Source organism: Panthera leo, chromosome A1, assembly GCF_018350215.1.
Source record: "Panthera leo isolate Ple1 chromosome A1, P.leo_Ple1_pat1.1, whole genome shotgun sequence".
In the NCBI taxonomy this organism is placed as follows: Eukaryota; Metazoa; Chordata; class Mammalia; order Carnivora; family Felidae; genus Panthera; species Panthera leo.
In genome coordinates, this window is record NC_056679.1 from 123,550,473 (window position 1) to 123,573,997 (window position 23,525).

General features: G+C 47.7%; 2 protein-coding genes and 1 long non-coding RNA gene across 4 annotated transcripts in view; 1 reads left to right on the forward strand and 2 right to left on the reverse strand.

Moving 5' to 3' along the window:
- Positions 1-410: 410 nt before the first annotated feature.
- Positions 411-7,225, reverse strand: MCIDAS (multiciliate differentiation and DNA synthesis associated cell cycle protein). The gene is made up of 7 exons (XM_042938885.1): positions 6,884-7,225; positions 6,701-6,797; positions 6,431-6,522; positions 3,155-3,227; positions 2,365-2,588; positions 1,635-1,745; positions 411-1,386 (listed from the first exon to the last, which is right to left on the reverse strand). Exons 1-7 carry the CDS (start codon positions 6,998-7,000, stop codon positions 946-948), a joined length of 1,155 nt encoding a protein of 384 aa, XP_042794819.1. The 5' UTR covers positions 7,001-7,225; the 3' UTR covers positions 411-945.
- A 4,454-nt stretch (positions 7,226-11,679) lies between these two features.
- Positions 11,680-14,320, reverse strand: CCNO (cyclin O). Its single transcript, XM_042938899.1, has 3 exons — positions 13,700-14,320; positions 12,901-13,086; positions 11,680-12,383 (listed from the first exon to the last, which is right to left on the reverse strand). Exons 1-3 carry the CDS (start codon positions 14,081-14,083, stop codon positions 11,898-11,900), a joined length of 1,056 nt encoding a protein of 351 aa, XP_042794833.1. The 5' UTR covers positions 14,084-14,320; the 3' UTR covers positions 11,680-11,897.
- A 136-nt stretch (positions 14,321-14,456) lies between these two features.
- The window catches only part of LOC122219976, a 41,076-nt gene continuing 32,007 nt past the window's right edge, over positions 14,457-23,525 (forward strand). For both annotated transcript variants that reach the window (XR_006202622.1, XR_006202621.1), the window contains exons 1-3: positions 14,457-14,590; positions 17,820-17,881; positions 18,375-18,516. This is a non-coding gene — a long non-coding RNA (uncharacterized LOC122219976). The remainder of the gene's footprint in view (positions 14,591-17,819; positions 17,882-18,374; positions 18,517-23,525) is intronic.

The following is a 23,525-nucleotide window of genomic DNA, read 5'->3' on the forward strand; positions in this document are numbered from 1 at the left end:
CCATACAACACCCTGTGCTTATCCCAACAGGTGCCCTCCTCAATGCCCATCACCCACTTTCCCCTCTCCCCCCCCCCCCCCCGCCCCCCGCATCAACCTTCAGTTTGTTCTCAGTTTTTAAGAAGCTCTTACGGTTTGCCTCCTTCCCTCTCTGTAACTTTTTTTTCCTCTTCCCCTCCCCCATGGTCTTCTGTTAAGTTTCTCTGGATCCACATATGAGTGAAAACATATGGTATCTGTCTTTCTCTGCCTGACTTATTTCACTTAGCATAAAACTCTCCAGTTCCATCCACATTGCTACAAATGGCCAGATTTCATTCTTTCTCATTGCCAAGTAGAATTCCATTGTATGTATAAACCACATCTTTATCCATTCCTCAGTTGATGGATATTTAAGCTCTTTCCATAATTTGGCTATTGTTGAAAGTGCTGCTATAAACATTGGGGTACAAGTGCCCCTATGCATTGGACCTACAATCTTTAAACGACTAGTGAGAAAACCTGGAAGTTCCCAATAATGCTTCTTATTATAGAAAATTACTTAATCTCTTACAGGCTCCTTTCCCTTCTTATAAAACTAGGGCATTATACAAATATAAAATAGCTAAGTGATTTCTAAGTCCTTTCCACTCTAGAAGTACATAATTCAAAGCTACTAAAATAAATACTTTTAAAATTGAGATTTATATGTGTGTTTACACGCACACATACAGCACACACTGTGGAAGGGAAGGGAATATACAGTATTTTATACCAGGACTGTGCAGGACATCATTATCGAGACGTTTTGGTGTCTGAAAAAAAAAGTTTCAGGGTGGCATTCGCCCAGCAGAGGGAGTCCTTCTGAAGCCAGTTTCGCGAAACAGTTCCCAATTAGCCTCCCAATTAGCCTCCAGGCGCTTCAGTCCGGATACAGGGCAGTGTTTGGGGGAACATCATCCCAGCTCAACTGGGGACCCAGCGGAATTTGTATCCCCCGTTGGCGGTCCGAATGGTGAAGGCATTGCCCTGGGGGAAAGCGAGGGTGCGGATGGTGCTATGGCTGCGGATGGGGGTGCTGAAGGAGCCACCCTCTTCTAGCTCACTGCGGCTCAGGTTTAGCGCGCTCCGGCTGCACTCTGTGCGCAGCCCGCGGAAGGTGCCGTGGAGGTTCCCTGGCATGTCATCCCTACTCGCGGGCTCCGGCTGTAGCCGGAGCCGCTTGGGGTCGCGGCTCTGCAGCGCTTCATCGCAGCGCTCGGAAATCTCCCTCAGGATGGCGTCCACTTCCGCGCAATCCTGCCCCGCAGCACTGAACAACTCCTCCAGGCTCCTTTTGGCTGTCGCCTTGAGCAGGAAGGGTTCGGCTGTCGACCCGCAATCCCGGGACTGCGTGATCATCAGCTTCTACAAAAGATGGAGGGGCGCCAAGCTGGGGCAAGCCGGACTCTCTTGGTGCGGGGTGCGCAAAGAAGACCTGGGTCCCTTTCGAACTCCGCGGACTCCGATGCAAGCTGCCAGTGGCTCAGCAAGCTCCCAGCAGCCTCCACCTGTCTCCCAACTCTCTCTGGGTCCCAATTCTGGGGACTGGGGGAGGGGTGCACAGGAACATTTCCGACGTCCTGCAATGACCCACACTCCCGCGCCCCACTTACATCCAGCACCGAGGCCAGGTGCCGGGTCCGGCTGGCAAGTTCCTTCAGTTGCACGTTCCGCTCTTTGAGCGAGGCGATCTCCTCCTGCTTCTGGGTCAGCGTCACGTGCAGCTGCAAGAGGAGACCCAAACATTAAAAGGTAGGCCACTGTGGTCGGTCTCATCTGTATACTCTGCATGAATTATACCAGGGGTCTAACATCTAATCTGGAACTGGGGGCCGAAGGGCATTTACACTGGTGAGAATAATAATCGCTTTTGTTTATTTGACTTTTGTTTGTTTTACAAAGCACTTGGACAAAATGTATCTTGATCCTCCGTGTACTGTGGTGGTGAAGAGGACGAACTTGGGCAACAAGCAGATCCAGGTTCTGCCTCAGAAGTTCAATCTTCCTATACCTCAGGTTCCTCATCTGAGAAATGGGACTACTATCTTGTTCAGTGATTGTAAGTATTAAATGAGAAGAGAAAGTAAATGGATAAGCACAATATCAGGCATATAGGAATGCTGCACTAAATACTGGTGTCTGGCAGGATTATTCCCACTTACTGCGGTTGGCAACAGGAGAGGCCCTGGAGCAATCGCAGTTCTGTGAAGCCCTCGCCCCGCCCATCCACTGGTTTTGCCTCACGGAGGGACACCTGCCAGCTCCTGCCACCCCCACTTCCACCCGGAGCTCCATACCCAGTCCCCACCCCAGGATTCCTGGAAGCCAGCCCAGTGTCCCTACTTGGTTATTCTCAACGAGCGCGTCCCCCAATGCCCTCTGGTTCTGGTCGGCCACTTCCTTCCAGTACTGCTCCGGCCGGGGCACGTCTGGAGGGGGCAGCGGCGGTGACTGCAGTGCCCTTGGGTCCAGCGGCGGAGAGAGACAGGGCCCAAATGGCAATACGTTGCCAGGAGTGAAGGGAAAGTCTCCGCCGGTCAGAGGAGGCGACATCAAAGAGGATGAGTCTGAGGAAGAGTGGGAGCTAGGTTTGCAGCCTCAGACGCGTGCCCAGCTAGCTACAGGGACAAGACGCCACTCCGGATGTAGGATTTGTGGGAAGATCTTGTTAAGTAAAGTACCCCTCACTCTGCAATCCCTACGATTCCCAGGCCCTTTCTAATATCTTCCTCATACACAGCAGGCACTCAATATATGCCTGTTGAGCTGATCTGAATAGAATCGCCACCGTGGCCAAGACAAACCTGTCCGAAGTCACACCGGTCCGCTGTTCTGTACACTCTTGTCACCCAGCCTCTCCCTGACCACATCACAGCGTAGGGCTCCCTCTCCCCGAGCTCAAACTGACAAGCTGAGAAAGCTCTAGAGATGCAGCGATTCATCTTCTCAGTGAGAAAGGGTGGAGTCTCATAAATACGCAAGGGCCTGACCCATTGAGGAGTTACTGACGACGTCGACAGGTGCTGGGTTTACCGCCTTCGCCGCCACGAAACCGAAATCTGAACTAGTTTGATTTTCGGAGTGGGGGAACACCTCTGCCTCCTTTATTTAACTGCAAGGAGACTGCACTTGCCTGCAATGAGATCATCCACTGTGTCTCTGAAATCCTGCAGATCAAAGTCCGCAGCAGTTTGCAGGGACTGGTTCTGGAAAAAAAAACGGAGGTGTAAACTAGTTAATGTCAATTCCAGCAGGTCTGAAACTCGTTGCAGACCGAGTGTCGTCCTCCCGGACTTGGCAGCGGGTCTGCACGCCCTCTCGTATGTTCGCAGCCAAGCCTCATACCTGCAAATCAAAGCCCCATTCCAGGCTTGGAATCCAGCAGGCTTGCACTGTCACGGTGGGGAGCGGGTGACTCGAAGCAGGGACCCGGCTCCAGAGGGTTCCGAAGGGCGCCGAAACTGTGCAGGCTGTTTGAGGCATGGGTCCTTCCGCGCGCATCGTCTTGCCCCCGTCCCCACCTCCTGCAGCCCGCTGCCCCTGAGCCGCCTCATTGGCCCGCCACCAGACAACCAGCTGTCTCCGTGTTGGCCCGTTGAGTTCTTCCAGCTCTCTCTGCACCTCAGTTCAACTTACCTCCGACCCGCCACAGAGCTAGTGCCCTAAGAGAGTGGGTGTGCGTACGCTCCGTCTTTCCTCCCAAGACCCTACAGCGTGGAGTGTCTCCAAAGAAATAACTTGAGGCTATATATCCCGCCAAGGTTCGGTCACAGCTAAACCACCTTCTCCCCATAAGGGAGGGAAAGGTAGGCTATGAAGAAGGGGCAGGAATGGTATGGAAACCGTTTCTGTTCAGCACCCAAGTGTGGACTCTATTGCTCTTTTGTTTCTCAGTAAGAAGTTTACTTTTCCTTTACACTGTGATGCACCCCAACATCCTGACACCTGGTTCCTGCAAGGTGCCTGCGCGCGGCTGGCAGCCCCTGGACATTCTTATTCCCTTAATTCGTAGACATTTAGAGTTGACAAACTCTTTTACACAGAGTCCCTATGTTAATTTCCATGCCAATGTAGGAAGCAGGCAGGGCCCAGGAAGTGACTCCAACCCCTTTGATAAAGAATCTCGAGCTCAGAGAAATTGAATTGCCCCAAGTCATCCAACTCCGAAATGTAACCAGAGAGAATGATGGTGACTAGTTCAGTCTTTTTTCCTCTATGCCTCACTGCCTCTAGCTTTCATCTTTTTTTTTTTTTTTTTTTTTTTGCTTTCATCTTTTTTAAGGAGAGCCTGGCTTCCAATGAACACAGCACTGGAGAAGAGGAAAGAAGATTCTCAAGGCACATGGTGTGAGGGAAGGTATCTAATATGCCCATAAGAAATATCTATTCTATTGATTCCACTATTATCGATTGATTGATTCCTTTGGGTTAATCATACTCATCTCCCCAAAGCTTTTGTTTACTATTCAAATATTGCTGAGAAGAGGAACCTAGTCTGGCCCTCATCTCAAAGAAAGTACAAGTATCAGCTTTCCTCAAGGAGGAAAACTTCAATCCAGGAGGCCTCAAGCACCAGTTGGGAACTGAGGCTATATGGGGCAAAGTAGCTTAGAAAGGGGTCAGACAAATCCTGAAACATTCTGTCCTGGTTGAAGGAGCTGCCTCAAATGAAACCAGACTCATTTTCCAAGGGCGGAAAGGTCCTCCTCTTAAGTAGAGATTCAGCTAAAGATCTTACCACGAGGAGACTTGAGGCCAACCCGAGAACTGGAGCCCAGGAAATGCTTCCTTGCATGCTTTCCCAGGTCCCTGGCTCATTCTGGACATCAAATACTTCTAGAGAGCTTCCTCTCTCTGTTCACCTTACCCAGCAGGAAGGAGGCTAGGAAATTTGACCTGAATGTGCATTGCCCAGAGTCTTCCCAGGGGATCTTCCTCTAAGTGGTCTCTTTCTTTCTGTACCAGCTCTGTCTTCTCCAGGAAAAGTTCTGGACCTCTTGGTTCATCTGGTAGGAGCTCTGTGCTTGAAACTTTGAATCCTACCTTCCCAATTAAATACAAATCTGGCATTTTCCCAAACTACAATGGCAGCGGGGGGGACAGGGGAAGAGGTTAATACACAACATGATGTAAATTTTAAGTTGTGAATACTCAAGCAAAAATTCAACAAGATCCTGCTTGGTTTTCATTACTTGCAAAATAGGCATGTTAGAATAAGGGAGTGATTGGGCCTCTGGGTCAGTTGAAAGATGCTCAAGTTTTGTCTTTCCTTATTTGAGCATCCAGATATAAAAAGAAAAAATAAAATGGCATCTACAGGGCAATGCCCACTCTCACCACTTGCCTTAACAATCTGCTCTCAGTGGTCACCTACCCTGAGTCCATCTGGGCTCTAACCCAATTCCAAAGGCACTTAGGGGAAGCCTGGAAAGCTGTGTTCCACCACTAACCTCGGTTCTGGGAGGTGGTCATATCTTTTGGAATGTTCAGTGCTGGGCATTTCCCCACGGACCCCATGTGCCAAGGGCCTGCTGCTGGGAAGCTGGAACCGACACTTTTCCTGTAGGTTGCATGCAGCTAAGACCTCCTGTCCTTCTGGGCACTTCTTATCCCATTGATGAGCCAACCAGACTTCTGGCTTCCCAGACACCAGTGCTGGGAGGCTCCATCATCTACCCCTGGCAAGTGGTAGAAGTCGGATGGGAGGAAGAAAATAGGTTTTCGAGGAAAAAAAAAAGTCAAAATACCTCTTTGCCCCATGAGGGTAAGTGACACGAGCCTTTGCAGGGGGAGAAAATGCCTTTTATAAAGGGCCCAATTGCTGAAGGGCCATCTCTGCAAAGAGGAACGTTTTCTGTCAGATTTCTTCCAGAGTTCTTTGAACTTGGTCCCTCTTCCCCTAAATGTAAACTCTTTTCGTCTTTTCCAGTCTTGATCGAGTAGTTATCCTCCAATCTTCACACTCCTTAGATACCCAGGGAATGAAAACTGTTAGTGAATAGCCAAGAAGGGAATGTGGGGGCACTGACAGGGCAGGTACCAGGTACCCAGCTCTTAAATTTGCTCCCACCTACTCGCCTGGTTCCTCAGTGCGCAATCTCCACATTGCTTTGTCACAGCTCCAGGGAAAAGATGGGGAGAACGGGAGACCCCTTCCCAGGAGGGTAGTCCTCCAAGTGAGCCCCTCTGTTCCAGGTTGGTCAGAGCAGCTCTGAGAATACGGCCGTCGCCACGGACTACGAGACAGGAAGAAGTTCCGGTCCTTGGGGCTGAGATTCCAGCACTACGTCTGCCCCCACTAGCCAAACGTGCCTGCGCTCCCCACTTGAGATGAGCCTTTGCGGAAAACGAACCCTTGACTCCTGAGTCGGAATCGGGGCTGTTCGGCTTCCAGAGTGAGGGGAGATACCTGCAATGCAGCCAAGTCACCACTAGGCGGCGCGTCGGACCCGAGTAGCGAGGAGCAGTCGGCGAGGTCCTGCAGGTCTATGGTGGTGAGCGCTGCGCGGGTAGAACCGGAGACACGCGCGGCGGACCCTGAACCTCCAGGCCAGGTCTCGCCGCTGGCATCCCCGCCAGGACATCCGGGCCCCGGGAAGAAAAGCGCTTCCCAGCCACGCGTGCCCCACCCACCCGGTTTGGGGAACCCGAGGGATCGCGCGGGAGCCACTGGGCTCACCTGGCAGCGCAGAGAGCTCCGCGTCCCGCCGATCTTCGTAGACCGACACTGGGCTGCCGCCGCTGCAACCAGGCAAGAACTTCCGCGGAGGGGCGAACTACCGGACACAGAAACGGTGAGCATGGATCAGCCCCGGGGACCCGGAGCGTACGGACCCTGCCCGGCACCGACCCGCAGCCCCACCTTCTTCTCCAGCTTCCCGGGCTTGCTGAAAGGCCGGCCCCGCAGCTCCAACATCCTGTTGGGGCAGATGCTGTCGAAGGCTCGGCGTCCCGCCGCGGCGCCCCCGCACGACTGCATCCTGTCTCCCCTGCCGCTTCGGCCCAGGAGCCAGGTGCCGGTTATTCGGAGGCGGCGACAGGGGCTGGCTTGGCGACCCAAACTCAGCGCTCCGCCTGGCGCCAGCAGGGGAAGGCGCGTGGCCGGGTTGGAGGCGAAGGGTGGCTGTAGAGGTGTGGAGGGAGGGCCGAGTGGAGAGGGAAGACTCGCCGAGCGGGAGGGGCAGCTCGCGCCTGAGCGCCAGAGGTGGCGCCTTCGGCCCGTGACAATCTGCGCGCGGGCGGAGGCGTTAAACCTAACCTGGCAACGCGGATTCCCCTGGGAGCTGCGAGCGCGCGGCCCCGGCCCGCGAGCGCCCTTTTGGTGAGCGTTGGCGCCGCAGCCTCCCGGCTGTGCCAGAGAAAGGGAGGGAATGAGGGCGGAGGAACCCCACTGTTCCCTAACTGGGCACCGCCTTCCGGCTTTTGGGCAGCAGAGATGGAGAAGTTAATGATTCTTACTTCATTTTCTTCCCACCCCAACCATAAGGCACGAAATAAACGCAGAGTGACACTCGCCAAAGCCAGACCGTCCTGTAGGATTTGGTGGGGGTGTAGAATGATGGCAGGACTCCCCAGAACTGCCCCCACATTAAAGAAGACCCTTCCCCCAAGGCTGGGGGCGCACTTCTGGTCTTGATTTACCGACTTGCACGTGTTTTCTCTGGGCTTGATACTCTGTATACCTTGCCCCACACTTTCCGGGGCAGAGACGTCTGGGTACAGCCTTTAAAAGAGGGTCAATAAAGGAAAAGCGACATCTACAAATTCTCCACCCGTTTCTGAAAATGGCACACTGGACGATCCAAAATCCCCTAAAACCCTAGTCTCTTTCTCCCCCAAGGGCTTATCTGTCCACCTGTCCACCGCACATTTGGAAGTTCTCTGCACTGCTGACATTGCTTGCTCTGGGAAGTCTTGGCTGCCCTTTCCCAGCCCCAAGCCTCTCCCAGGAAGGGGCGTCTCTAAATTCCTGGGTGAGGGATCTCTGTCAGGACCACTCATATCTATCCAATTTGAACAATCATCTAAAATTATTTTTGTAACCTCCCATTGGGCACCTTGTTTGTATCTTTTTTTTTTCTTTTCAAATTTTTATTTAAATTCTAGTTAGTTGACATACAGTGCAATATTGTTTTCAGGAGTAGAATTTAGTGATTAATCACTTACATATAACACTCAGTGCTCATCATAACAAATGCCCTCCTTCATGTCCATCTAGCCCATCCCCCACCTCCCTCCCTCAACCCTCAGTTTGTTCTCTATCTTTAAAAGTCTCTTAAGGTTTGTTTCCCTCTCTTTTTCTCCACTCCCATATGTTCATCTGTTTTGTTTCTTAAATTCCACATGAGTGAAATCATATGGTATTGTCTTTCTCTGACTGACTTATTTTGTTTAGCATAATGAACTTTAGCTCCATTCACCTCAATGCAAATGGCAAAATTTCATTCTTTTTGATGGCTGAATCATATTCCAATATGTACACATACCCCACATCTTCTTTATCCATTCGTCATTTGGTAGGCATTTGGGTTCTCTCCATAGTTTAGCTATTGTTGATAATGGTGCTATAAACATCTGGGTGCATGCACCCCTTCAAATCTGTATTTTTGCATCCTTTGGGTAACTACCTAGTAGTGCAGTTGCTGGATCATAGGGTAGTTGTATTTTTAACTTTTTAAGGAGCCTCCATACTGTTCTGCAAAGTGGCTGTAGCAGTTTGCATTCCCATCAACAGTGCAAGAGGGTTCCCCTTTCTCCACATCCTGGTCAACACCTGTTATTTCTTGTTGTTAGACCAGACAGGTGTGAGGTGGTAGCTCATCATGATTTTGATTTGTATTTCCCTGATGATGAGTGATGTTGAGCATGTTTTCATGTATCTGTTAGCCATCTGGATATCTTCTTTGGAAAGATATCCAAAGAATATGTGTCTTCTGCCCATTTCTTAACTGGATTATTTGGGTCTTTTTTGTTTTGTTTTTATTTTAGAGAGAGAGCATGAGCCAGGGAGAGGGGCAGAGAAAGACAGAATCTCAAGCGGATTCCATGCTGAGTGTGGAACCCAAGGCACATGACCCTGAGATCATGACCAGAGCCAAAATCAAGAGTCGGACACTCAAAATACTGAGCCACCCAGGTGCCCCTGGATTATTTGTTTTTTGGGTGTTGAGTTTGATAAGTTCTTTATAGATTTTAGATACTAACCCTTTATCCAATATGTCATTTGCAAATATCTTCTCCCATCCCATAGGCTGCCTTTCATTTTTGTTGTTTCCTTCATTGTGCAAGCTTTTTATCTTGATGAAGTCCCAATTGTTCATTTTTGCTTTTGTTTCCCTTGTCTCAGGGGAGACATATCTAGTAAGAAATTGCTCCTCCTGAGGTCAAAGAGGTCGCTGCTTATGTCCTTCTCCAGTATTTTGACGATTTCCTGTCTCACATTTAGGTCTTTCATCCATTTTGAATTTATTTTTGTGTATGGTGTAAGACAGTGGTCCACTTTCATTCTTCTGCATGTTGCCGTCTAGTTTTCCCAACACCATTTATTGAAGAGACTGTTTTCTTTCCATTGGATATTCTTTCCTGCTTTGTTGAAGGTTAGTTGACCATACCTTGTTTGTGTCTTATACGGACTAATATTAGCGAAAATCTTCTTTTGAGGTGGCATAATCCTTTTTATTTGCATCTATTATCTGGGTTAATAAAGACATCCCTTATACTAATGGAGATGATTCTACAATAGTAGAATTAGAATAGACTTAGAGACTTTTTTGACCCATCTATAGATGTGGGGACCCAGTTGAGGTGAGGTTAGGCAGGTAGAGTTGGTGTGGTATCACTGATGGAGAGGAGCTCTGGCTTTAGGGTCAGAGTGCCTGAGGATTGGAACCAGGATCCACCAGATCAGTGAACCCCAGATCTTTAGGAAAAGCACTTGGCTGGCTCAGTCAGTTGGAGCATGCAACTCTTAATCCTGGGCTTATGAATTTGAGACTCACGTTGGGTGTGGAGATTCCTTTAAAAAAATACAATCTTTTTTGTTAAAGGAAAAGCATAACACTGACTTCAAAGAGGTGCTATGAAGATGAGATCATTTATGTCATGCAACTAGTGCTTGTAAGTTAATATTATTGCTGTTGTTTTAAGGAAGCTTTTCAGCTACACCTCTAGCCTCCCACAACCTAGTCCTGGCTCTTCTGGTCCCTGAGTAGCCTAGTCACTAGCCAGTCCATCCTCCATCCCTATCCAACTTCCCAATCTGTAAGAGGAGTAGGAGAGCTCTTAGTATTGCGTTTTGGGGAGATCTCTACACATGGAGACCAATCCCAGATTTTGCTGAATACACTCATTTCTCATCAGTGAGTTCCAAAGCATAGTATAAAAATAGAACCATTGTACACAAAAATGTGGCAAAAAGAGCTGGAATAGCATGCATATGTGACTCCTAATCTAGGTGATTCTGGCACCAACTCACCCATATCAATGTTGGCTGAGTGATGGAGTAAAAACAACTTCTCCCCAAAGTCACTCTTTTGTAGAAGAGCCAGTGGCCCTACCTCCACCCTCAATAGCCCGACTGAGGGCTCTAGATATTTTGGGACTTGAATCAGATGATATGATTTTCCTTTTCAGCATCACAGACCAGCTTTTCCTCAAACAGCTTGGGGATCACCACTTCCCTATCACTGAGAAAGTTCCTGGAGGCAGAGAAGGGATCTGAAGAGCTCAGAGTAAGTGCTCCTAGTGCTGGAGAGGATGGGGAGGATGCTTGTGAAAACACGTACAAGGTAGTTTCTCCAAATCTGCTTTGAGCTGTTTGCTTTTCCCCTATATAGTTTCTATTGAATGGAAGACACTGAATAGATAACTTGTCTCACTCCTACCTCAGGAAGAAGGGGTTTTATTTTTGAGCATATCCACAAACCTCTAAGTGGGGGATGTTGAGCAGTGTGGCTGAGGGTGGGACTCTGGAGTCCAATCAACTGCCTTCACATCCTGGTTCCTCTACTATTCTTTACCCACTATGTGGGCCAGTGTTCTTCTATGGAAAATGGGATAATCAACTCGGCCTCATAGTATTGGAGGATTAAAATAATGAATGCTGAACACAGTGCCTGGTCCATTTAAGCACTGAATGATAGCCATGATTACTATGTCATTGTTATTCTGGGCTCACATGCAGCAGGTGTAAGACATATGTAAACTGTTGAACCAAGTGACTGCAGGGTAAATGGCCGTATTTATAGTGGTCACAACTGCCTGCAATGCCTTCATTCCCAACATCTGTTAGTTGCCAGGGTAGCTCTTGCTTTACTCTAGTTCATGGGCATATATAGTCACCAAAGCTTGCCAGCTGGGCATCCTCTGCACCCCAGCCCCTCCAGACAGCATGCCTGCTGTGGGTTCTATTCAAGTTCACATCCCACCTTCCCTTTGGACCTCTGGGAATGAGCAGTCCTCAGCCTTATAAGAGGGTCACAGGATACAGGCCTATAAGGGACCCTCAGACCTGGTGTTCCCACATAGGTATGCTAACTACAGAGTGGATTGAAGGGAGGCAGGACCCTTCCATCGTTAAGGACAGCCTCTATTCCCCAACTGCTTTCACCTTCCTTCCCTTGAGATAACACGGGCAATCCTAGCATTCAGACAAACCAACACAGATAGTCTTTTTATTGGGGAAAAACTCGGATCTCTCATGTGCTCTTAGGAAAATAAATAAACAAGGAGATGCTACACTATTTGCAACCTGCAGGATGACCTCGTGATCAAGTAGGAGCCCTGAACCCCTCTGTGGGCCAAAACTGTACTCCTTCAAAGCAATGGCAGAGGTCCAGCAGCTGGGCTAGGATAAAAAAGGAAACCAAAGGTCTCTTTCATTTCAATTTCAGGGACAGGCTGCACTTCTCGCATATCTGGAAGGACAGCATGTGAGTCAGGGAGGTTTCATTTATGGCCACCAGTAGCTGCAGCTTGCTCAGGCAGTCCTGCAGTGCGGCCTCAGGGTGCCCGCCTAGGCGCAAGTCCACCGGGCGCGGGAGCTGGAGCATACGGTCGGCCAGCACCAGACAACAGATGGCCAGCAGGGAGGGAGTATAGCTGGTGAAGGCATAGTCGGCCAGGCTCAGTTCCGCCACGCCGCGGGCCAAGGCTTGTGCCTCCAGGGCTTCGGAGACTTCAGCCTGCCCGGCCTCCACGCGGGCGTGAGTGAAATGCTCCAAGAAGAAGCTGATGGTTGGTGCGCCGAGACTGAAGTGCAGTTTGTGCAGCACGATGCACTCGAGGTTGCAGAGTTGCTGCCGGGAGAAGGCACCGCAGCACAGGGCCAGGAGCTGCTTCACGCGTGGCGGGTGCACCTCCACCTGTTAATACAGGGGCGTTCAGACCCCGCAAAGCAGCATTCAGGGCCGGACGCCCACCCCCGTATGAAATTCCGGAGAAAACCAGCACTCCCTCTGTTCCCCATCCCTTCCAGCGAGATAGCTGGGCCGTCGCCTCTGCGTTACTTCCACTTTAATCACCTGGGGTATAGTTCCAGAGTAGTTTCTCTAACTGGACAGTAGTCCAGCTAAAAAAAGGTTTGAGAAGTTTTAAAGACTTTTCCCCCCGGGAGACTAGAATAACAAGGCTACCAAGAGCTGTTGGGACTTACTCTTGGGACTGACTTCAGCCTATTTCTTTGGGGGCCGGGTGAAAGGACTGTTGGTTGGGGGTGGGGGGAAACTGTCAAGTTAAAGCTGTGGGGTGCATACGTTTGGAAATGTATAACAAAATTAATTCAGAAAGCCCAGCACTAAGTCGTGTGCACTTGGAAAGCCGGGTGGTGACCAGAGAGTGGCCAAGAGTTTGGCAGTCCCATAAGACCCCGTGTGCAAGTACCTGTTTGCAAGCGATGAGCAGGGACGTGACCCCCAGTAGCTGGAAGCAGTCTGCAGCCACAGGGGTGGTGGTAAGAAAGCGGTCCAGAGTGTTCACCGCCAGGCACAGCGATTCGAAGGAGAGACGGAATTGGCGATGCACGGGGATCAGCCAGCTAAGCAGCTTACAGCGGGATTCCGCCGTTACCTGCCGGGAGGGAGGTGGGGGGAGGACCGGCTGAGCCTAGCGCAAAGAAGGTCTGCGTCAGGGACCAGCCAAAAAAAACCTAGGGAGCTTCCCTGGAGGAAGGCACAAAGGAGAAACTTAAATGCGCTGGTAACTGGGGAAAAACGGGGCAGCGCTGCTGCGCAGAGAGCAATGGACGGGCAAGGGGCCGGAATGCTCACATTCGTACCTGGCCCTCGGGCCGCGTGTGTATACACATTACCTTGTGTAATCCTCAGATCAATTCAGTGAGAGGAAGGGGCCCCTACTATTCAGATTAAGAAACAAGCTCAGAATTGTTAAATAGCTTGCCCGGGGTCGGGAGGAGTCCTTAGAGCCTAGAAACTTTCTTGACTCGTCTGCATTCTACCGTGTCCCCGCTAACCAGTATGGAAACTTCGGACAAGTCACTTAAGCCATCTAGGCCCCACTCTTCTCCATTTGTAAAATGAGGACGGTGGCCCGGTCCTCCAAAGCCCCTTCCCGCTTGGACTGAGAACCTCCGTGAGCGCAGGCGGGGGCGCTGCGGAGAGCAAACAGCAGAAGAAAGAGCAAGAGGAGAGGCGGTGGGGAGCTCGCTCTACCAGCGCCTCACTTGTGGCTGCCGCGCCAGCGACTCCCGCGGGTGGAAGTGGCTCTCCCTCGCCTTGCGGAAGACGTAGCAGCTCTGACCGTAGTCACGGAAGGTCTGTAGATCTAGCTGCTCCAACTGCTGGGCAGGAGCAGGTAGGGGGCTGCAACCTAGCGCCGCGGAAGCTGCTGGACTATCTGCACCATCAGATCCGGAGCTGGGAGACTCGAACACGTCGCAAACACCGGAGTCGCCGGGGAGTGTGCATGGGCTCAGTGGCTGCAGCGGCTGCTTCCTCCGGAGACGTGGGCGCCTGTTCTTCTTCACCGGGGCGCGGAGGTTCTGGTCGTCCCGCCTCCTAGCCCGGGCGGCGGGGCTCACGAGATTCGTGGGGCAGGGGGTCACCATTATGCAGTCTGGTGGCCGCTCGGTGATTCCCCACCTGCGGGGAACCGGAGGCCCTCAAGAAAGTGCGAAATAGGCTGGCGAAATCGGCGGCGAGGCCCTAAGTACCCGGCGGGCTTCTGCCCTCTACCACACCCCCGGCTTCTCACTGGCTGATTACTGAGCGGCACGAGGCCGAGTTTTCCCGGCTAAAGAACCGCTTCGGAGCGAGCGGCTGGCAGCGTCCGGCTTGCGCAGCCCGCAAGGGAGAGGAGGAGCTACTCGAGTACGAGCGCAGCAGCGGGGAGTTGCTAGCTCCGCGCGCGTCCTGCGTTACCCAGGTAACCCAGGTTAGCAGCTTGAGCGTGCGCGCCTCCAAGGGTGGGGGCGGGGCGGTGGCCTGGCCGAGAGAGCGCAGAGTACCGCCCAGGGGCTCAATTGCTCCCGGGAAAAAGATTCCGCGGCTGTCGCCGAGTCCTGGTCCGGATAATCTCGTACGTGCTAGCGCTTTCTACGCAGCCTCTAATCCAGGTTGGTAATTTTGCAAAAGTTAGCTTCCGAACTCCAAACGAAGCCTCCAACTAGAATCCTGTCAGCACAGGAGTTTTCTTAGTAACCCATACAAGCAGTAATTCTAATTCGACTGCGTTTGTAATTATTTTTTTAGGCGGGACCCCAGGACCCGGGTAGCCCTCTTTGCGCCCCTCTCGGGGAGCAGAGCCTCCGCAAGTTCCTCTGCGCTACGTATCTGGGAGCTACTCCAGCCAGCCAGGCAGGCAATAGTGCTGAAATCAACCAGAAAAATGGCCCCGCGAACGTCCGACTGCGGATTTGCAGTCCTATAACATTTGCCCCGCCCTTGCCACCCCAAACCAAGTAAACTGGAGCTGTTACGAACATAACATGGTTGGAGGGTTGCTTTGCTAGCTTGATCGAATTGCTCACGGCCTTTTCTGTTTTAGGTCATTAGCTTCTAACCCGCTCCCCGGGGCAGCTCAATCCTCCTTGATTATTCCCTGCTCTCCGTTTTTGCTCCTTCAGAAGCTCAAAAAAATAAAGCTGGAACCAGAAGCGGAGTGCCCAGGCAGGAAAGACTGGACTGGATGTGGCAGTTTCCTCAGGGCACTGCTGGTTTGGTTCCTAGCTTCCTGTCCTGGTAGAAGCTGGAGTCTTCTGCCTGAGAGAACCTTCCTAAGGGGCTCGTATCCTGAGGAAAAGGGGCACAAGTAGCATCTAGTCAGCGTTGTAGGCATTTCTCAGTGGCAGAAAACCCACAACCCTCAGTTTGATGAACTTTCCAGAAGAACTCCAAGAAGTGAGGTTGCTAGGTAAGGCAAGAGCAGGTTGAGCCATTCCCACCTCATGTCAGAAGAAAGCAGAGAAATGTGTATAATCAAATTTAAATCCCTGTCCCTGGAAATTTAGTTGCATGTGGGGGTGTTGACTCGTAGAGATGCAGGAAAGAGAAAAGAGACAGATTTTGGGTTCTGGTAAGTTTTACTCCTATTTCCCTGTAACTGAGCAAGGTCTTTAGTTATAGACCTAAACAGTGTCATTTGTAACTTGAGAGATGAGGTAAGAATCACCGGTCTTTCAAGATACAGGTGCTAGGACTTGTTGTCTTCTCTCAAGCTTTTGCTGGGGGACCATTATGGGAGGAGCAGTTAAATCTGTGGAGAGGGCTCAGATGTCAGACTTTTTACTTGAGAAGCTTTCTGGATGAGGAGGAAGGACCTAGGAATTCTGAGCCTTCTTATTAACCCAGATGTCCATTTGGTACAGTGGAAGGAGCACAAAGTCAACTTCTAGGGTCAATATTGTTGCTCCCATTTATTGGTCATCCTGGGCTAGCTGTTTACATTCTCTGAGCCTCTGTTTCCTCATTTGTTAAATGTGGTTGTTAATACTTGGCTTGAGAGTCAAGTGAAATAAGTGAAAACTCAAAGTCCTTTTTGAACATGAAGTAGGGGGGTCACCTTAAAGCCTTCATTGGGAAGTCAATATCACCCTGGAGATATTGTGAAAAAGCAGAAGGGTCATTTTATCCACTTGTGGATGTGAGGCTAGTGTCTGTAGTTAACTCCCAACAGGCAGTACCTGAGCTTTGTACTGATGGGTGATATATTTCTTGGTATTTGTGGACTGCCTGTGATGCCAGGTCTAAGACAGTTATGAGGGCTTCATGAGTCCTGGGGTGCCTGGCTGGCTCAGTTGGTGGAGCATGCAATTCTTAATCTCAAGTTGAGCCCCAAGTTGGGTGTAGATATTAAGAAAAGAAAAAAGTTTCCGGGGTCCTTCCGTCACAGAGCTGGCACTCTAGTGGGAGAAACAAAGAACCACTTGTCACATTTCAAAAATTATTGTGATAGAGGATCTCCTGGGTGTAGGCTTGACAAAATACCGGACACCCAGTTAAAATGAAGTGTCAGATAAATTTTAGCATGAGTCTGTTTCAAATATTGCATGGGACACATTTATACTGACAGATTGTTATTTATCTGATATCCAGATATTTTGTGGGTCATACTTAAACTAAAAGATTATTGTTTATCTGAGATTCAAATTTAACTGGGCCTTATAACATCTGGCAGCCCCATCTGGGTATCATGGAGCCCATGGTAGAGCTAACTGACCTGGTCTGGAAAGGCTTCCCATGCAAGTGATGGTTAAGCTAAGACAGAAGGTGGGGGGCTTGAAAGAAGAGAAGAGGGATTTGGGTGACAATTCCCCACAAAAAGGAATAGGATGTTGGAAGGTCTGAAATTAGGCTCTTGTAACATTCTAGGGTCTACCTGATAAGGAATGGCTGGAACACAGAGTTGTAAGGGAGAGAAAAAGTGAGATAATCGTTAATACTGACCCAAAACTTGTATGTTTGGTACTGTTATGATCCATATGAATATTATTATAGTATTTAATCGTCACGACAACTCTATGAGATAGATTCTATTATTGTCCTCATTTTATAGATAAGAAAATTGAGGAGTAAGAGGAAAATTAATTCGGCCAAGGTCCCACAGATAGTAAAGGGTAGAACAAGGATTCAAACTCAGCCTGGCTCCCTGTTCCATAATCACCATGATACTGTTTCAACAGCAAGGTCATGCAGTGTCTTGAAGGTACATTAAATGCTAAAGACTTTATTTACCTGAAGCCACTGAAGAGGTCTTAATCAAAAGACAGAAAATCTGTCTTTTGTTTTAAAAGATTATTCTGGCTGATGTGTGGAAAATGGATTGTAGGGAAAAAGACTGGAGGCCATTTAGATGCAGTATTTGTGGTATGAACAATATGGTCCAAGTTAAGGGCTTTTTATTTTTCTTATGAGGAGTCTTTAAAATTAATTTCTCTTTTCTAATTTGAGACCTGGGTGCAATGCACCTTAAAGGCACTAGGTAGATCTAAAATACTTTAAAGACGTAGAACCTAGGGGCACATGGGTGACTCAGTCAGTTAAGTGTCCTACTCTAGTTTTGGCTTAAGTCATGATCTCACAGCTCATGGGTTCAAGCCCCACATTGGGCTCCGTGCTGACAATGTGGAGCCTGCTCGAGATTCTCTCTCACCTCTCTCTCAAGATGAATAAACAAACATTTAAAAAAAAAAAAAAAAAGTGTAGGACCTAATTAAGCCCAGGCTTTTATAATGAAGGTTGATTAACCATGATTTGACCCTGCTTATTTTCAGGTGTGGTTTTTGGAACCCTCAAGAGAGTATTAATATAATAGAACTAAAGTTACCTTGTTTTGTTTTTTTCCAGTTTGGCACTTCATCTTCAATGAAAAACCCTCATCCTGCCCCAGGGCTTGGACAGTGATTGAGGTAGGAGGAATGCATTTACTAACAATACCTTGTTTAGCAAACAGAGTAGGTGGGTTGGGGTTGGTACCAGATATGTGAACTATTTTGTTAGCACCTCAAGATCCTTGAGCTCACTTTTGATTTTAAGTCACTAAAATTTATATTGGTCACTAAAAATTAAATTTACTTAAGACTGTTTTCTATTAATGTAGTTAAGTGCCCAAATTGGAAAGTGTTTAGGATACTTGAAGTCAGAGAAGTGAATTTCTGGTATCCAATGTGGCTGAGGAAAATAATAACTGCCATAATTTTGCTGATATACCTACATATATGATAGGAATTGGACATTGAGAAGAAGTAAAAGAGTAGTAAGCAAAGTAGCATTCTGTTTGGGGCCACTTCAGGCCCCAGCTCTTTTGAAATACGGGAGACTAAGTGACTTGCTTCAGTGGGCCTTGAAAGCTTTTCTTCAGACTGTGATAGCCTGATGCTCTCTTTGCTCCTTTCCCTTTAGGTGGTAGAATTGCCCATGTAGATCCAAGGTGTCAGGAGGGAACAGTCCTCCATGATTCACTCATAACAAGAAAAATGCAAGCTAAATCCATCATGAGATACTATATTGTACATAATCTGATTGATAAAAGTTCAAACGTTTGGTAAGAGGATTTTTTTTTTTTTAATTTTTTTCAACGTTTTTTATTTATTTTTGGGACAGAGAGAGACAGAGCATGAACGGGGGAGGGGCAGAGAGAGAGGGAGACACAGAATCGGAAACAGGCTCCAGGCTCCGAGCCATCAGCCCAGAGCCTGACGCGGGGCTCGAACTCACGGACCGCGAGATCGTGACCTGGCTGAAGTCGGACGCTTAACCGACTGCGCCACCCAGGCGCCCCCTGGTAAGAGGATTTAGGGAAATAGACCTCGTTTTTGGTGAGAGTGTAAATTGGTACAGCCATTTTGGAAGACAATTTGGCAAGATCTGTAAAGATTTAAAATGTACATAATCTTTAACTCTGAATTTCCACTCCTTGATAATTAGTCTGTATCAGTGCAAAATTACTTTATAAAAAGGTGTTTATCACAATATCCTTGTTAAAAGCAAAACGTTGATTGTCTTCAATAAGGGACTTCTAAAACACAAAATATTATGCAGCTGTTAAAAAGAATGACGCAGGGGGCACCAGGTTGACTCAGTTGGTTAAGCATCCAACTCTTGATCTCAGCCTGGGTCTTGATCTCAGGATGGTAAGTTCAAGCCCCAAGTTGGGCTCCTTGTTGTAGAGCCTACTTAAAAAAAAACAAAAGAATGAGGTAGATGGTTATGGACTGATGTAGAAGGATTTTGAAAATACAGTGTTAAATAAAGCAAGGTACAGAGCAGTATGTCAAATATATTGTCACTTGTGTAAAAAAAAGGAGAATATCTACATATATCTTTATATATGCATAGAATCTCTCTGGAAAGATACACAAGAAACTGGTAACATTGATTGCCTTTGGGAAGAAATCCTGGGAGACAGAGATAAGAGAGAGAGGGTCTTCCTGCTATACACTGTCATGATCTTTTGAATTTTGAACTATATTTGTGTGTAATCTGTTTCAAAAATAGCATTTTTCATATGCATGTGGCCTGGAAGTTAGAAAACAGGGAACCCAGGTTAGTCCTGAAAAATGGTGATCACTATTATATGTGGACATTAGAAAGAGCGGATAGAGTAGAACAGGGCCTGTGTACTCCGGGAGCAAAGTTTTGTAACTTTATAAGTGAAACTGTTCTTTTGGAAGTTGGATTATATATCAGTGAACGGAACAGACAAATATCCCGGTCTTCATGGAGTTTATAGGGATGGAAGTGCCCGGAGAGACAAGCAATACAGGGACTGGCACATGGGGAGTGCCACAGGTAGATTGCGTTATTTAATACATTGGTTAGATAAAGTTCACTGGAAAAATTTGGGCGAAGAACTCTAGGAAATGGGGGAGTTGGCCATGTGGACATCTGAGGGGGTAGCATCCTAGCCAGAGAAAATAGTGATGAAGGGGCCCTAAGGCATGAGCAGGTCTGCCATGTGGAGGAACAGCAAGGACACCAGTGTAGCTGGAGTAGGAGTGAAAAGGAGAGCAGCAGATGAGGTGGGAGAAGTCATGGGGCCAGATCACATAGGACCTTGTTATTGCCAGCATTCAGTGACTTCTTAGGTCTTGTTATGTTGCACTTTTGTTTATTGTAGCATTTAACCATCACTTCAACCGTACGAAAGAGGTACAGTTATTTTACCAATTCTACAAATGAGAGAATTTTTAGAGAGGATCAGGTGCTTGCTGGAAGATACACAGCTAGTAAGCAGAAAATTAGGATTTAAACCCAAGTCTGTGATTCTAGCCTGGACATTCATCCTTATGCTCTTCTATGTTCGTTGAATGCTAAGCGAGAACCAAGAAAAAGCTTTGAGTCCACCCTTGGGCCACTGCTTAGAAAGAAGAGTAAAGCTGAGGGAATAGAGTCCACAAAAGATGGAGGAGCCCAGCGGGTCAGAGCTGGTTGGACCTTTTTGTGATAAACTTGGAGGCTCTGTGGTGTAGTTTAGCAAGGCAGGCAGAGTTCCCTACCCCAAGCATGTGCCAGGAGGCGCAAATTGAGCTAGGGAAAAAGAAGCAAGGCTTCAACGCTAAGAGAAGTGTGAAGCCATTTGGAGTGTGATGACCACAGACTGTATCTGATTTCTGTGAACCAGCCACCTCTTAGGAGGTGATGACATGAGAAAGTGACAGTTGACTTAGTTTCTCACAGAGAGCACTGGTGCTGAATAAACAAGTTTAAATTGTCGGGAGAGGGCAAATTTGGTTCACTCTTCAGAGTGAAGAGATGGTCTCATAAAGGAAGCTGAGCTGAAGAGTGAGGGGAAAAAAATGGGTGGGTTTGTACCTTAGCAGTGACTGATAGGTTGTTTAAATGTTCAGTTTTCTTTCCACCTTCCATTCTTGGTGTGAACATGCATTTTAAATTAATTAGTAGATCCAAAACAAACCAATAAAGGATCTTTAAAAAAAGATCTGTTACTAGAATATCACTGTACCTAAATACTGTAGTTGTCTCTCTCTGCCGTTTCACAGCCATTATTTAACAAGTGCCTACTAAGTACTGGGCACTGCTCTAGGTTTGCAGCAGTGGATAGGATACACAAGGCCTCTGCTTGCACAGAATGGGGAGGGGAGAGGCTGAAAGTAAAACAGTGAACAAAATGTAAATGATATCAGGGGTGCTTGGGTGGCTCAGTCGGTTAAGCATCTGACTCTCGATTTGGGCTCAGGTCATAGGAGCCCCTGTGTTGGGCTCTCCGCTGACAGCACGGAGTCTGCTTGGGATTCTCTCTTTCCCTCCCTCTCTGCCTGTCCCCAGCTCTTGCTTTGTGTGTGTGTGTGTGTGTGTGTGTGTGTCTCTCTCTCTCTCTCTCTCTCTCTCTCTCTCTCGTAGTAAGTCTGTGCAGCAATTTGAGTGTGCTGCCCTGGAGAGTGAATGGGGAGTATTTTCAGTTAGATGGTGAGGGATGCCTTTTGGAAAGCAATGCTCATGTGCTGCTTGTGTTCACAAGTGAAAATGTCTTTTTCTTTTAATGTTGCGCAAATCCATTCCCTAAGTGAGATTTCTCAAAATATCAGTTCAATTGATATGTCCTTGTTTGGGGAGCAGTGTTTTCTGGTGGGGAGGGAATCCTACAAATGTTTAGATAAGGATAGTTAAATTCTCCTGAAGTAGTTATCTCAAGGTGATTGGCAAAGAGGTGAATTTGAAGTAGGCTCACTGTACACAGTGAATTTTTCCCAACCACATGAAAGATAAAGCTAGTACATCTCTGTGCTTATTATTGTTACTTTTATTATTTTAAATGATGAGGCTGCGGGTTGCAGAAAGGTCTTTTTAATGTCCAGTGGGGCATCCTATGTTAAAATAACCTCAGGCTCCTCTGTTAAATAGGGAAGATCTATCGTGTCTTTTCTTTCCCTACCACACAGACAACAAAGAGGGCAGCAATTAGTATCTTTAGACTGTGGTGAAATAACCCTTTGTCCTAAATGGAAAGCAAAGCTGGTCCTATTGAAGAACAACAAAGGGGAAGGCTGAAGGACATGATATGTAATGCAGCTACTTGAATGTCAAATCACAGGGTGCAGATCAAAACAGAGCAGCTGTTGAGGGCTGCCTTGTCACATATTTCTTAGAATTTATGAGAAAAGCCACCAAGGGTCTGCAGTTAACAAAAGCTTTCAGCAAGTAGCAAGTTCGGTTGCCCTGTTGGAAGTTAGGTGCCCTGTTGAGAGGCAGGCTCCACTCTCTAAGTTTGTTTAGCTATGTGGGTTTGAAATGAATGGATGGAGTGGCTGAATTTATTTTCTTCCCATGTGGCAAGTGTGGATGTTAAAGTTGTATCCTTCAGGAGCAGTGTTTCCTAGTACTTTGGAGAGACTGACAGATGCTCAGTGTTCCTCAGCATTATGGCCCACATTTCTGTATTATTACCATATCTGCTGTTTCTGTTTCAGCTTAGAGGCATATATGTGTGAACCGCTTAGGAAGCATCTGATTTGTTCCAGACATTGTGCATTCTAGATTGTATTTTAGAATTGCATTCTAGACTATAACATAATTCTCCCGTATTCTGCAGAATACATTCCTGTAACATTTATTTCTTTACAGTTTTTTTAATGTTGATTTATTTTTGAGAGAGAGAGCACAAGTTGGGGAGAGGCAGAGAGAGAGGGAGACGCAGAATCTGAAGCAGACTCCAGGCTCTGAGCTGTCAGTCCAAGAGCCCAACACAGGGTTTGAACTCAAAAACTGCAAGATCATGACTGGAGCTGAAGTTGGATGCTCAACAGACTGAGCCACCCAGGTGCCCCTGCTGCCCATTTTATAATGGTTGGTTGGATAGTTTCGATATTAACCCCTTATCAGATGTATGATTGGAAAATATCTTTTCCCATTCAGTAGGTTGCCTTTTTGTTGTGTTACTGGTTTCTTTCACTGTCCAAAAGATTTTTCATTTGATGTAATCTCATTTTTTATTTTAGCTTTTGTTTCCCTTGCCTCAGGAGACTGGTCAAAAAATTATTGCTAAGACCAATGGCAGAAAGTTTATTTCCTGTCTTTTTTCCTAGCAGTTTTATGGTTTCAGATCTTACATTCAAGTCTTTAATCCATTTTGAATTTGTTTTTATATATGGTGTAAGATAGTGGTCCATTTTCATTCTTGTGCATGTAGCTATTTAGTTTTCCCAAAACCATTTCCTGAAACTATCTTTTCCCCATGGTATATTCTTGTCTCCTTTCTCATAGATTAATTGATCTTCTCATTTTTTTTAAATGTTGGTTTATTTTTGAGAGAGAGAAAGACATGAAGGGAGGGAGGGAGGGAGGGGCAGAGAGTGAAGGAGACATAGAATCCGAAGCAGGCTCCAGCCTCTGAACTGTCAGCACAGAGCCCGACACGGGGCTCGAACTCATGAACTGTGAGATCATGACCTGAGCTGAAGTTGGATGCTCAACCAATGAAGCCCCAAGTGCATCTTGACCTCCTAAATGTGGGTTTACTTGTGGGCTCTCTGTCCTATTTCACTGATCTCTGTGTGTCTTTTTTCTTGCCAGTACCATACTGTTTTGACTGTT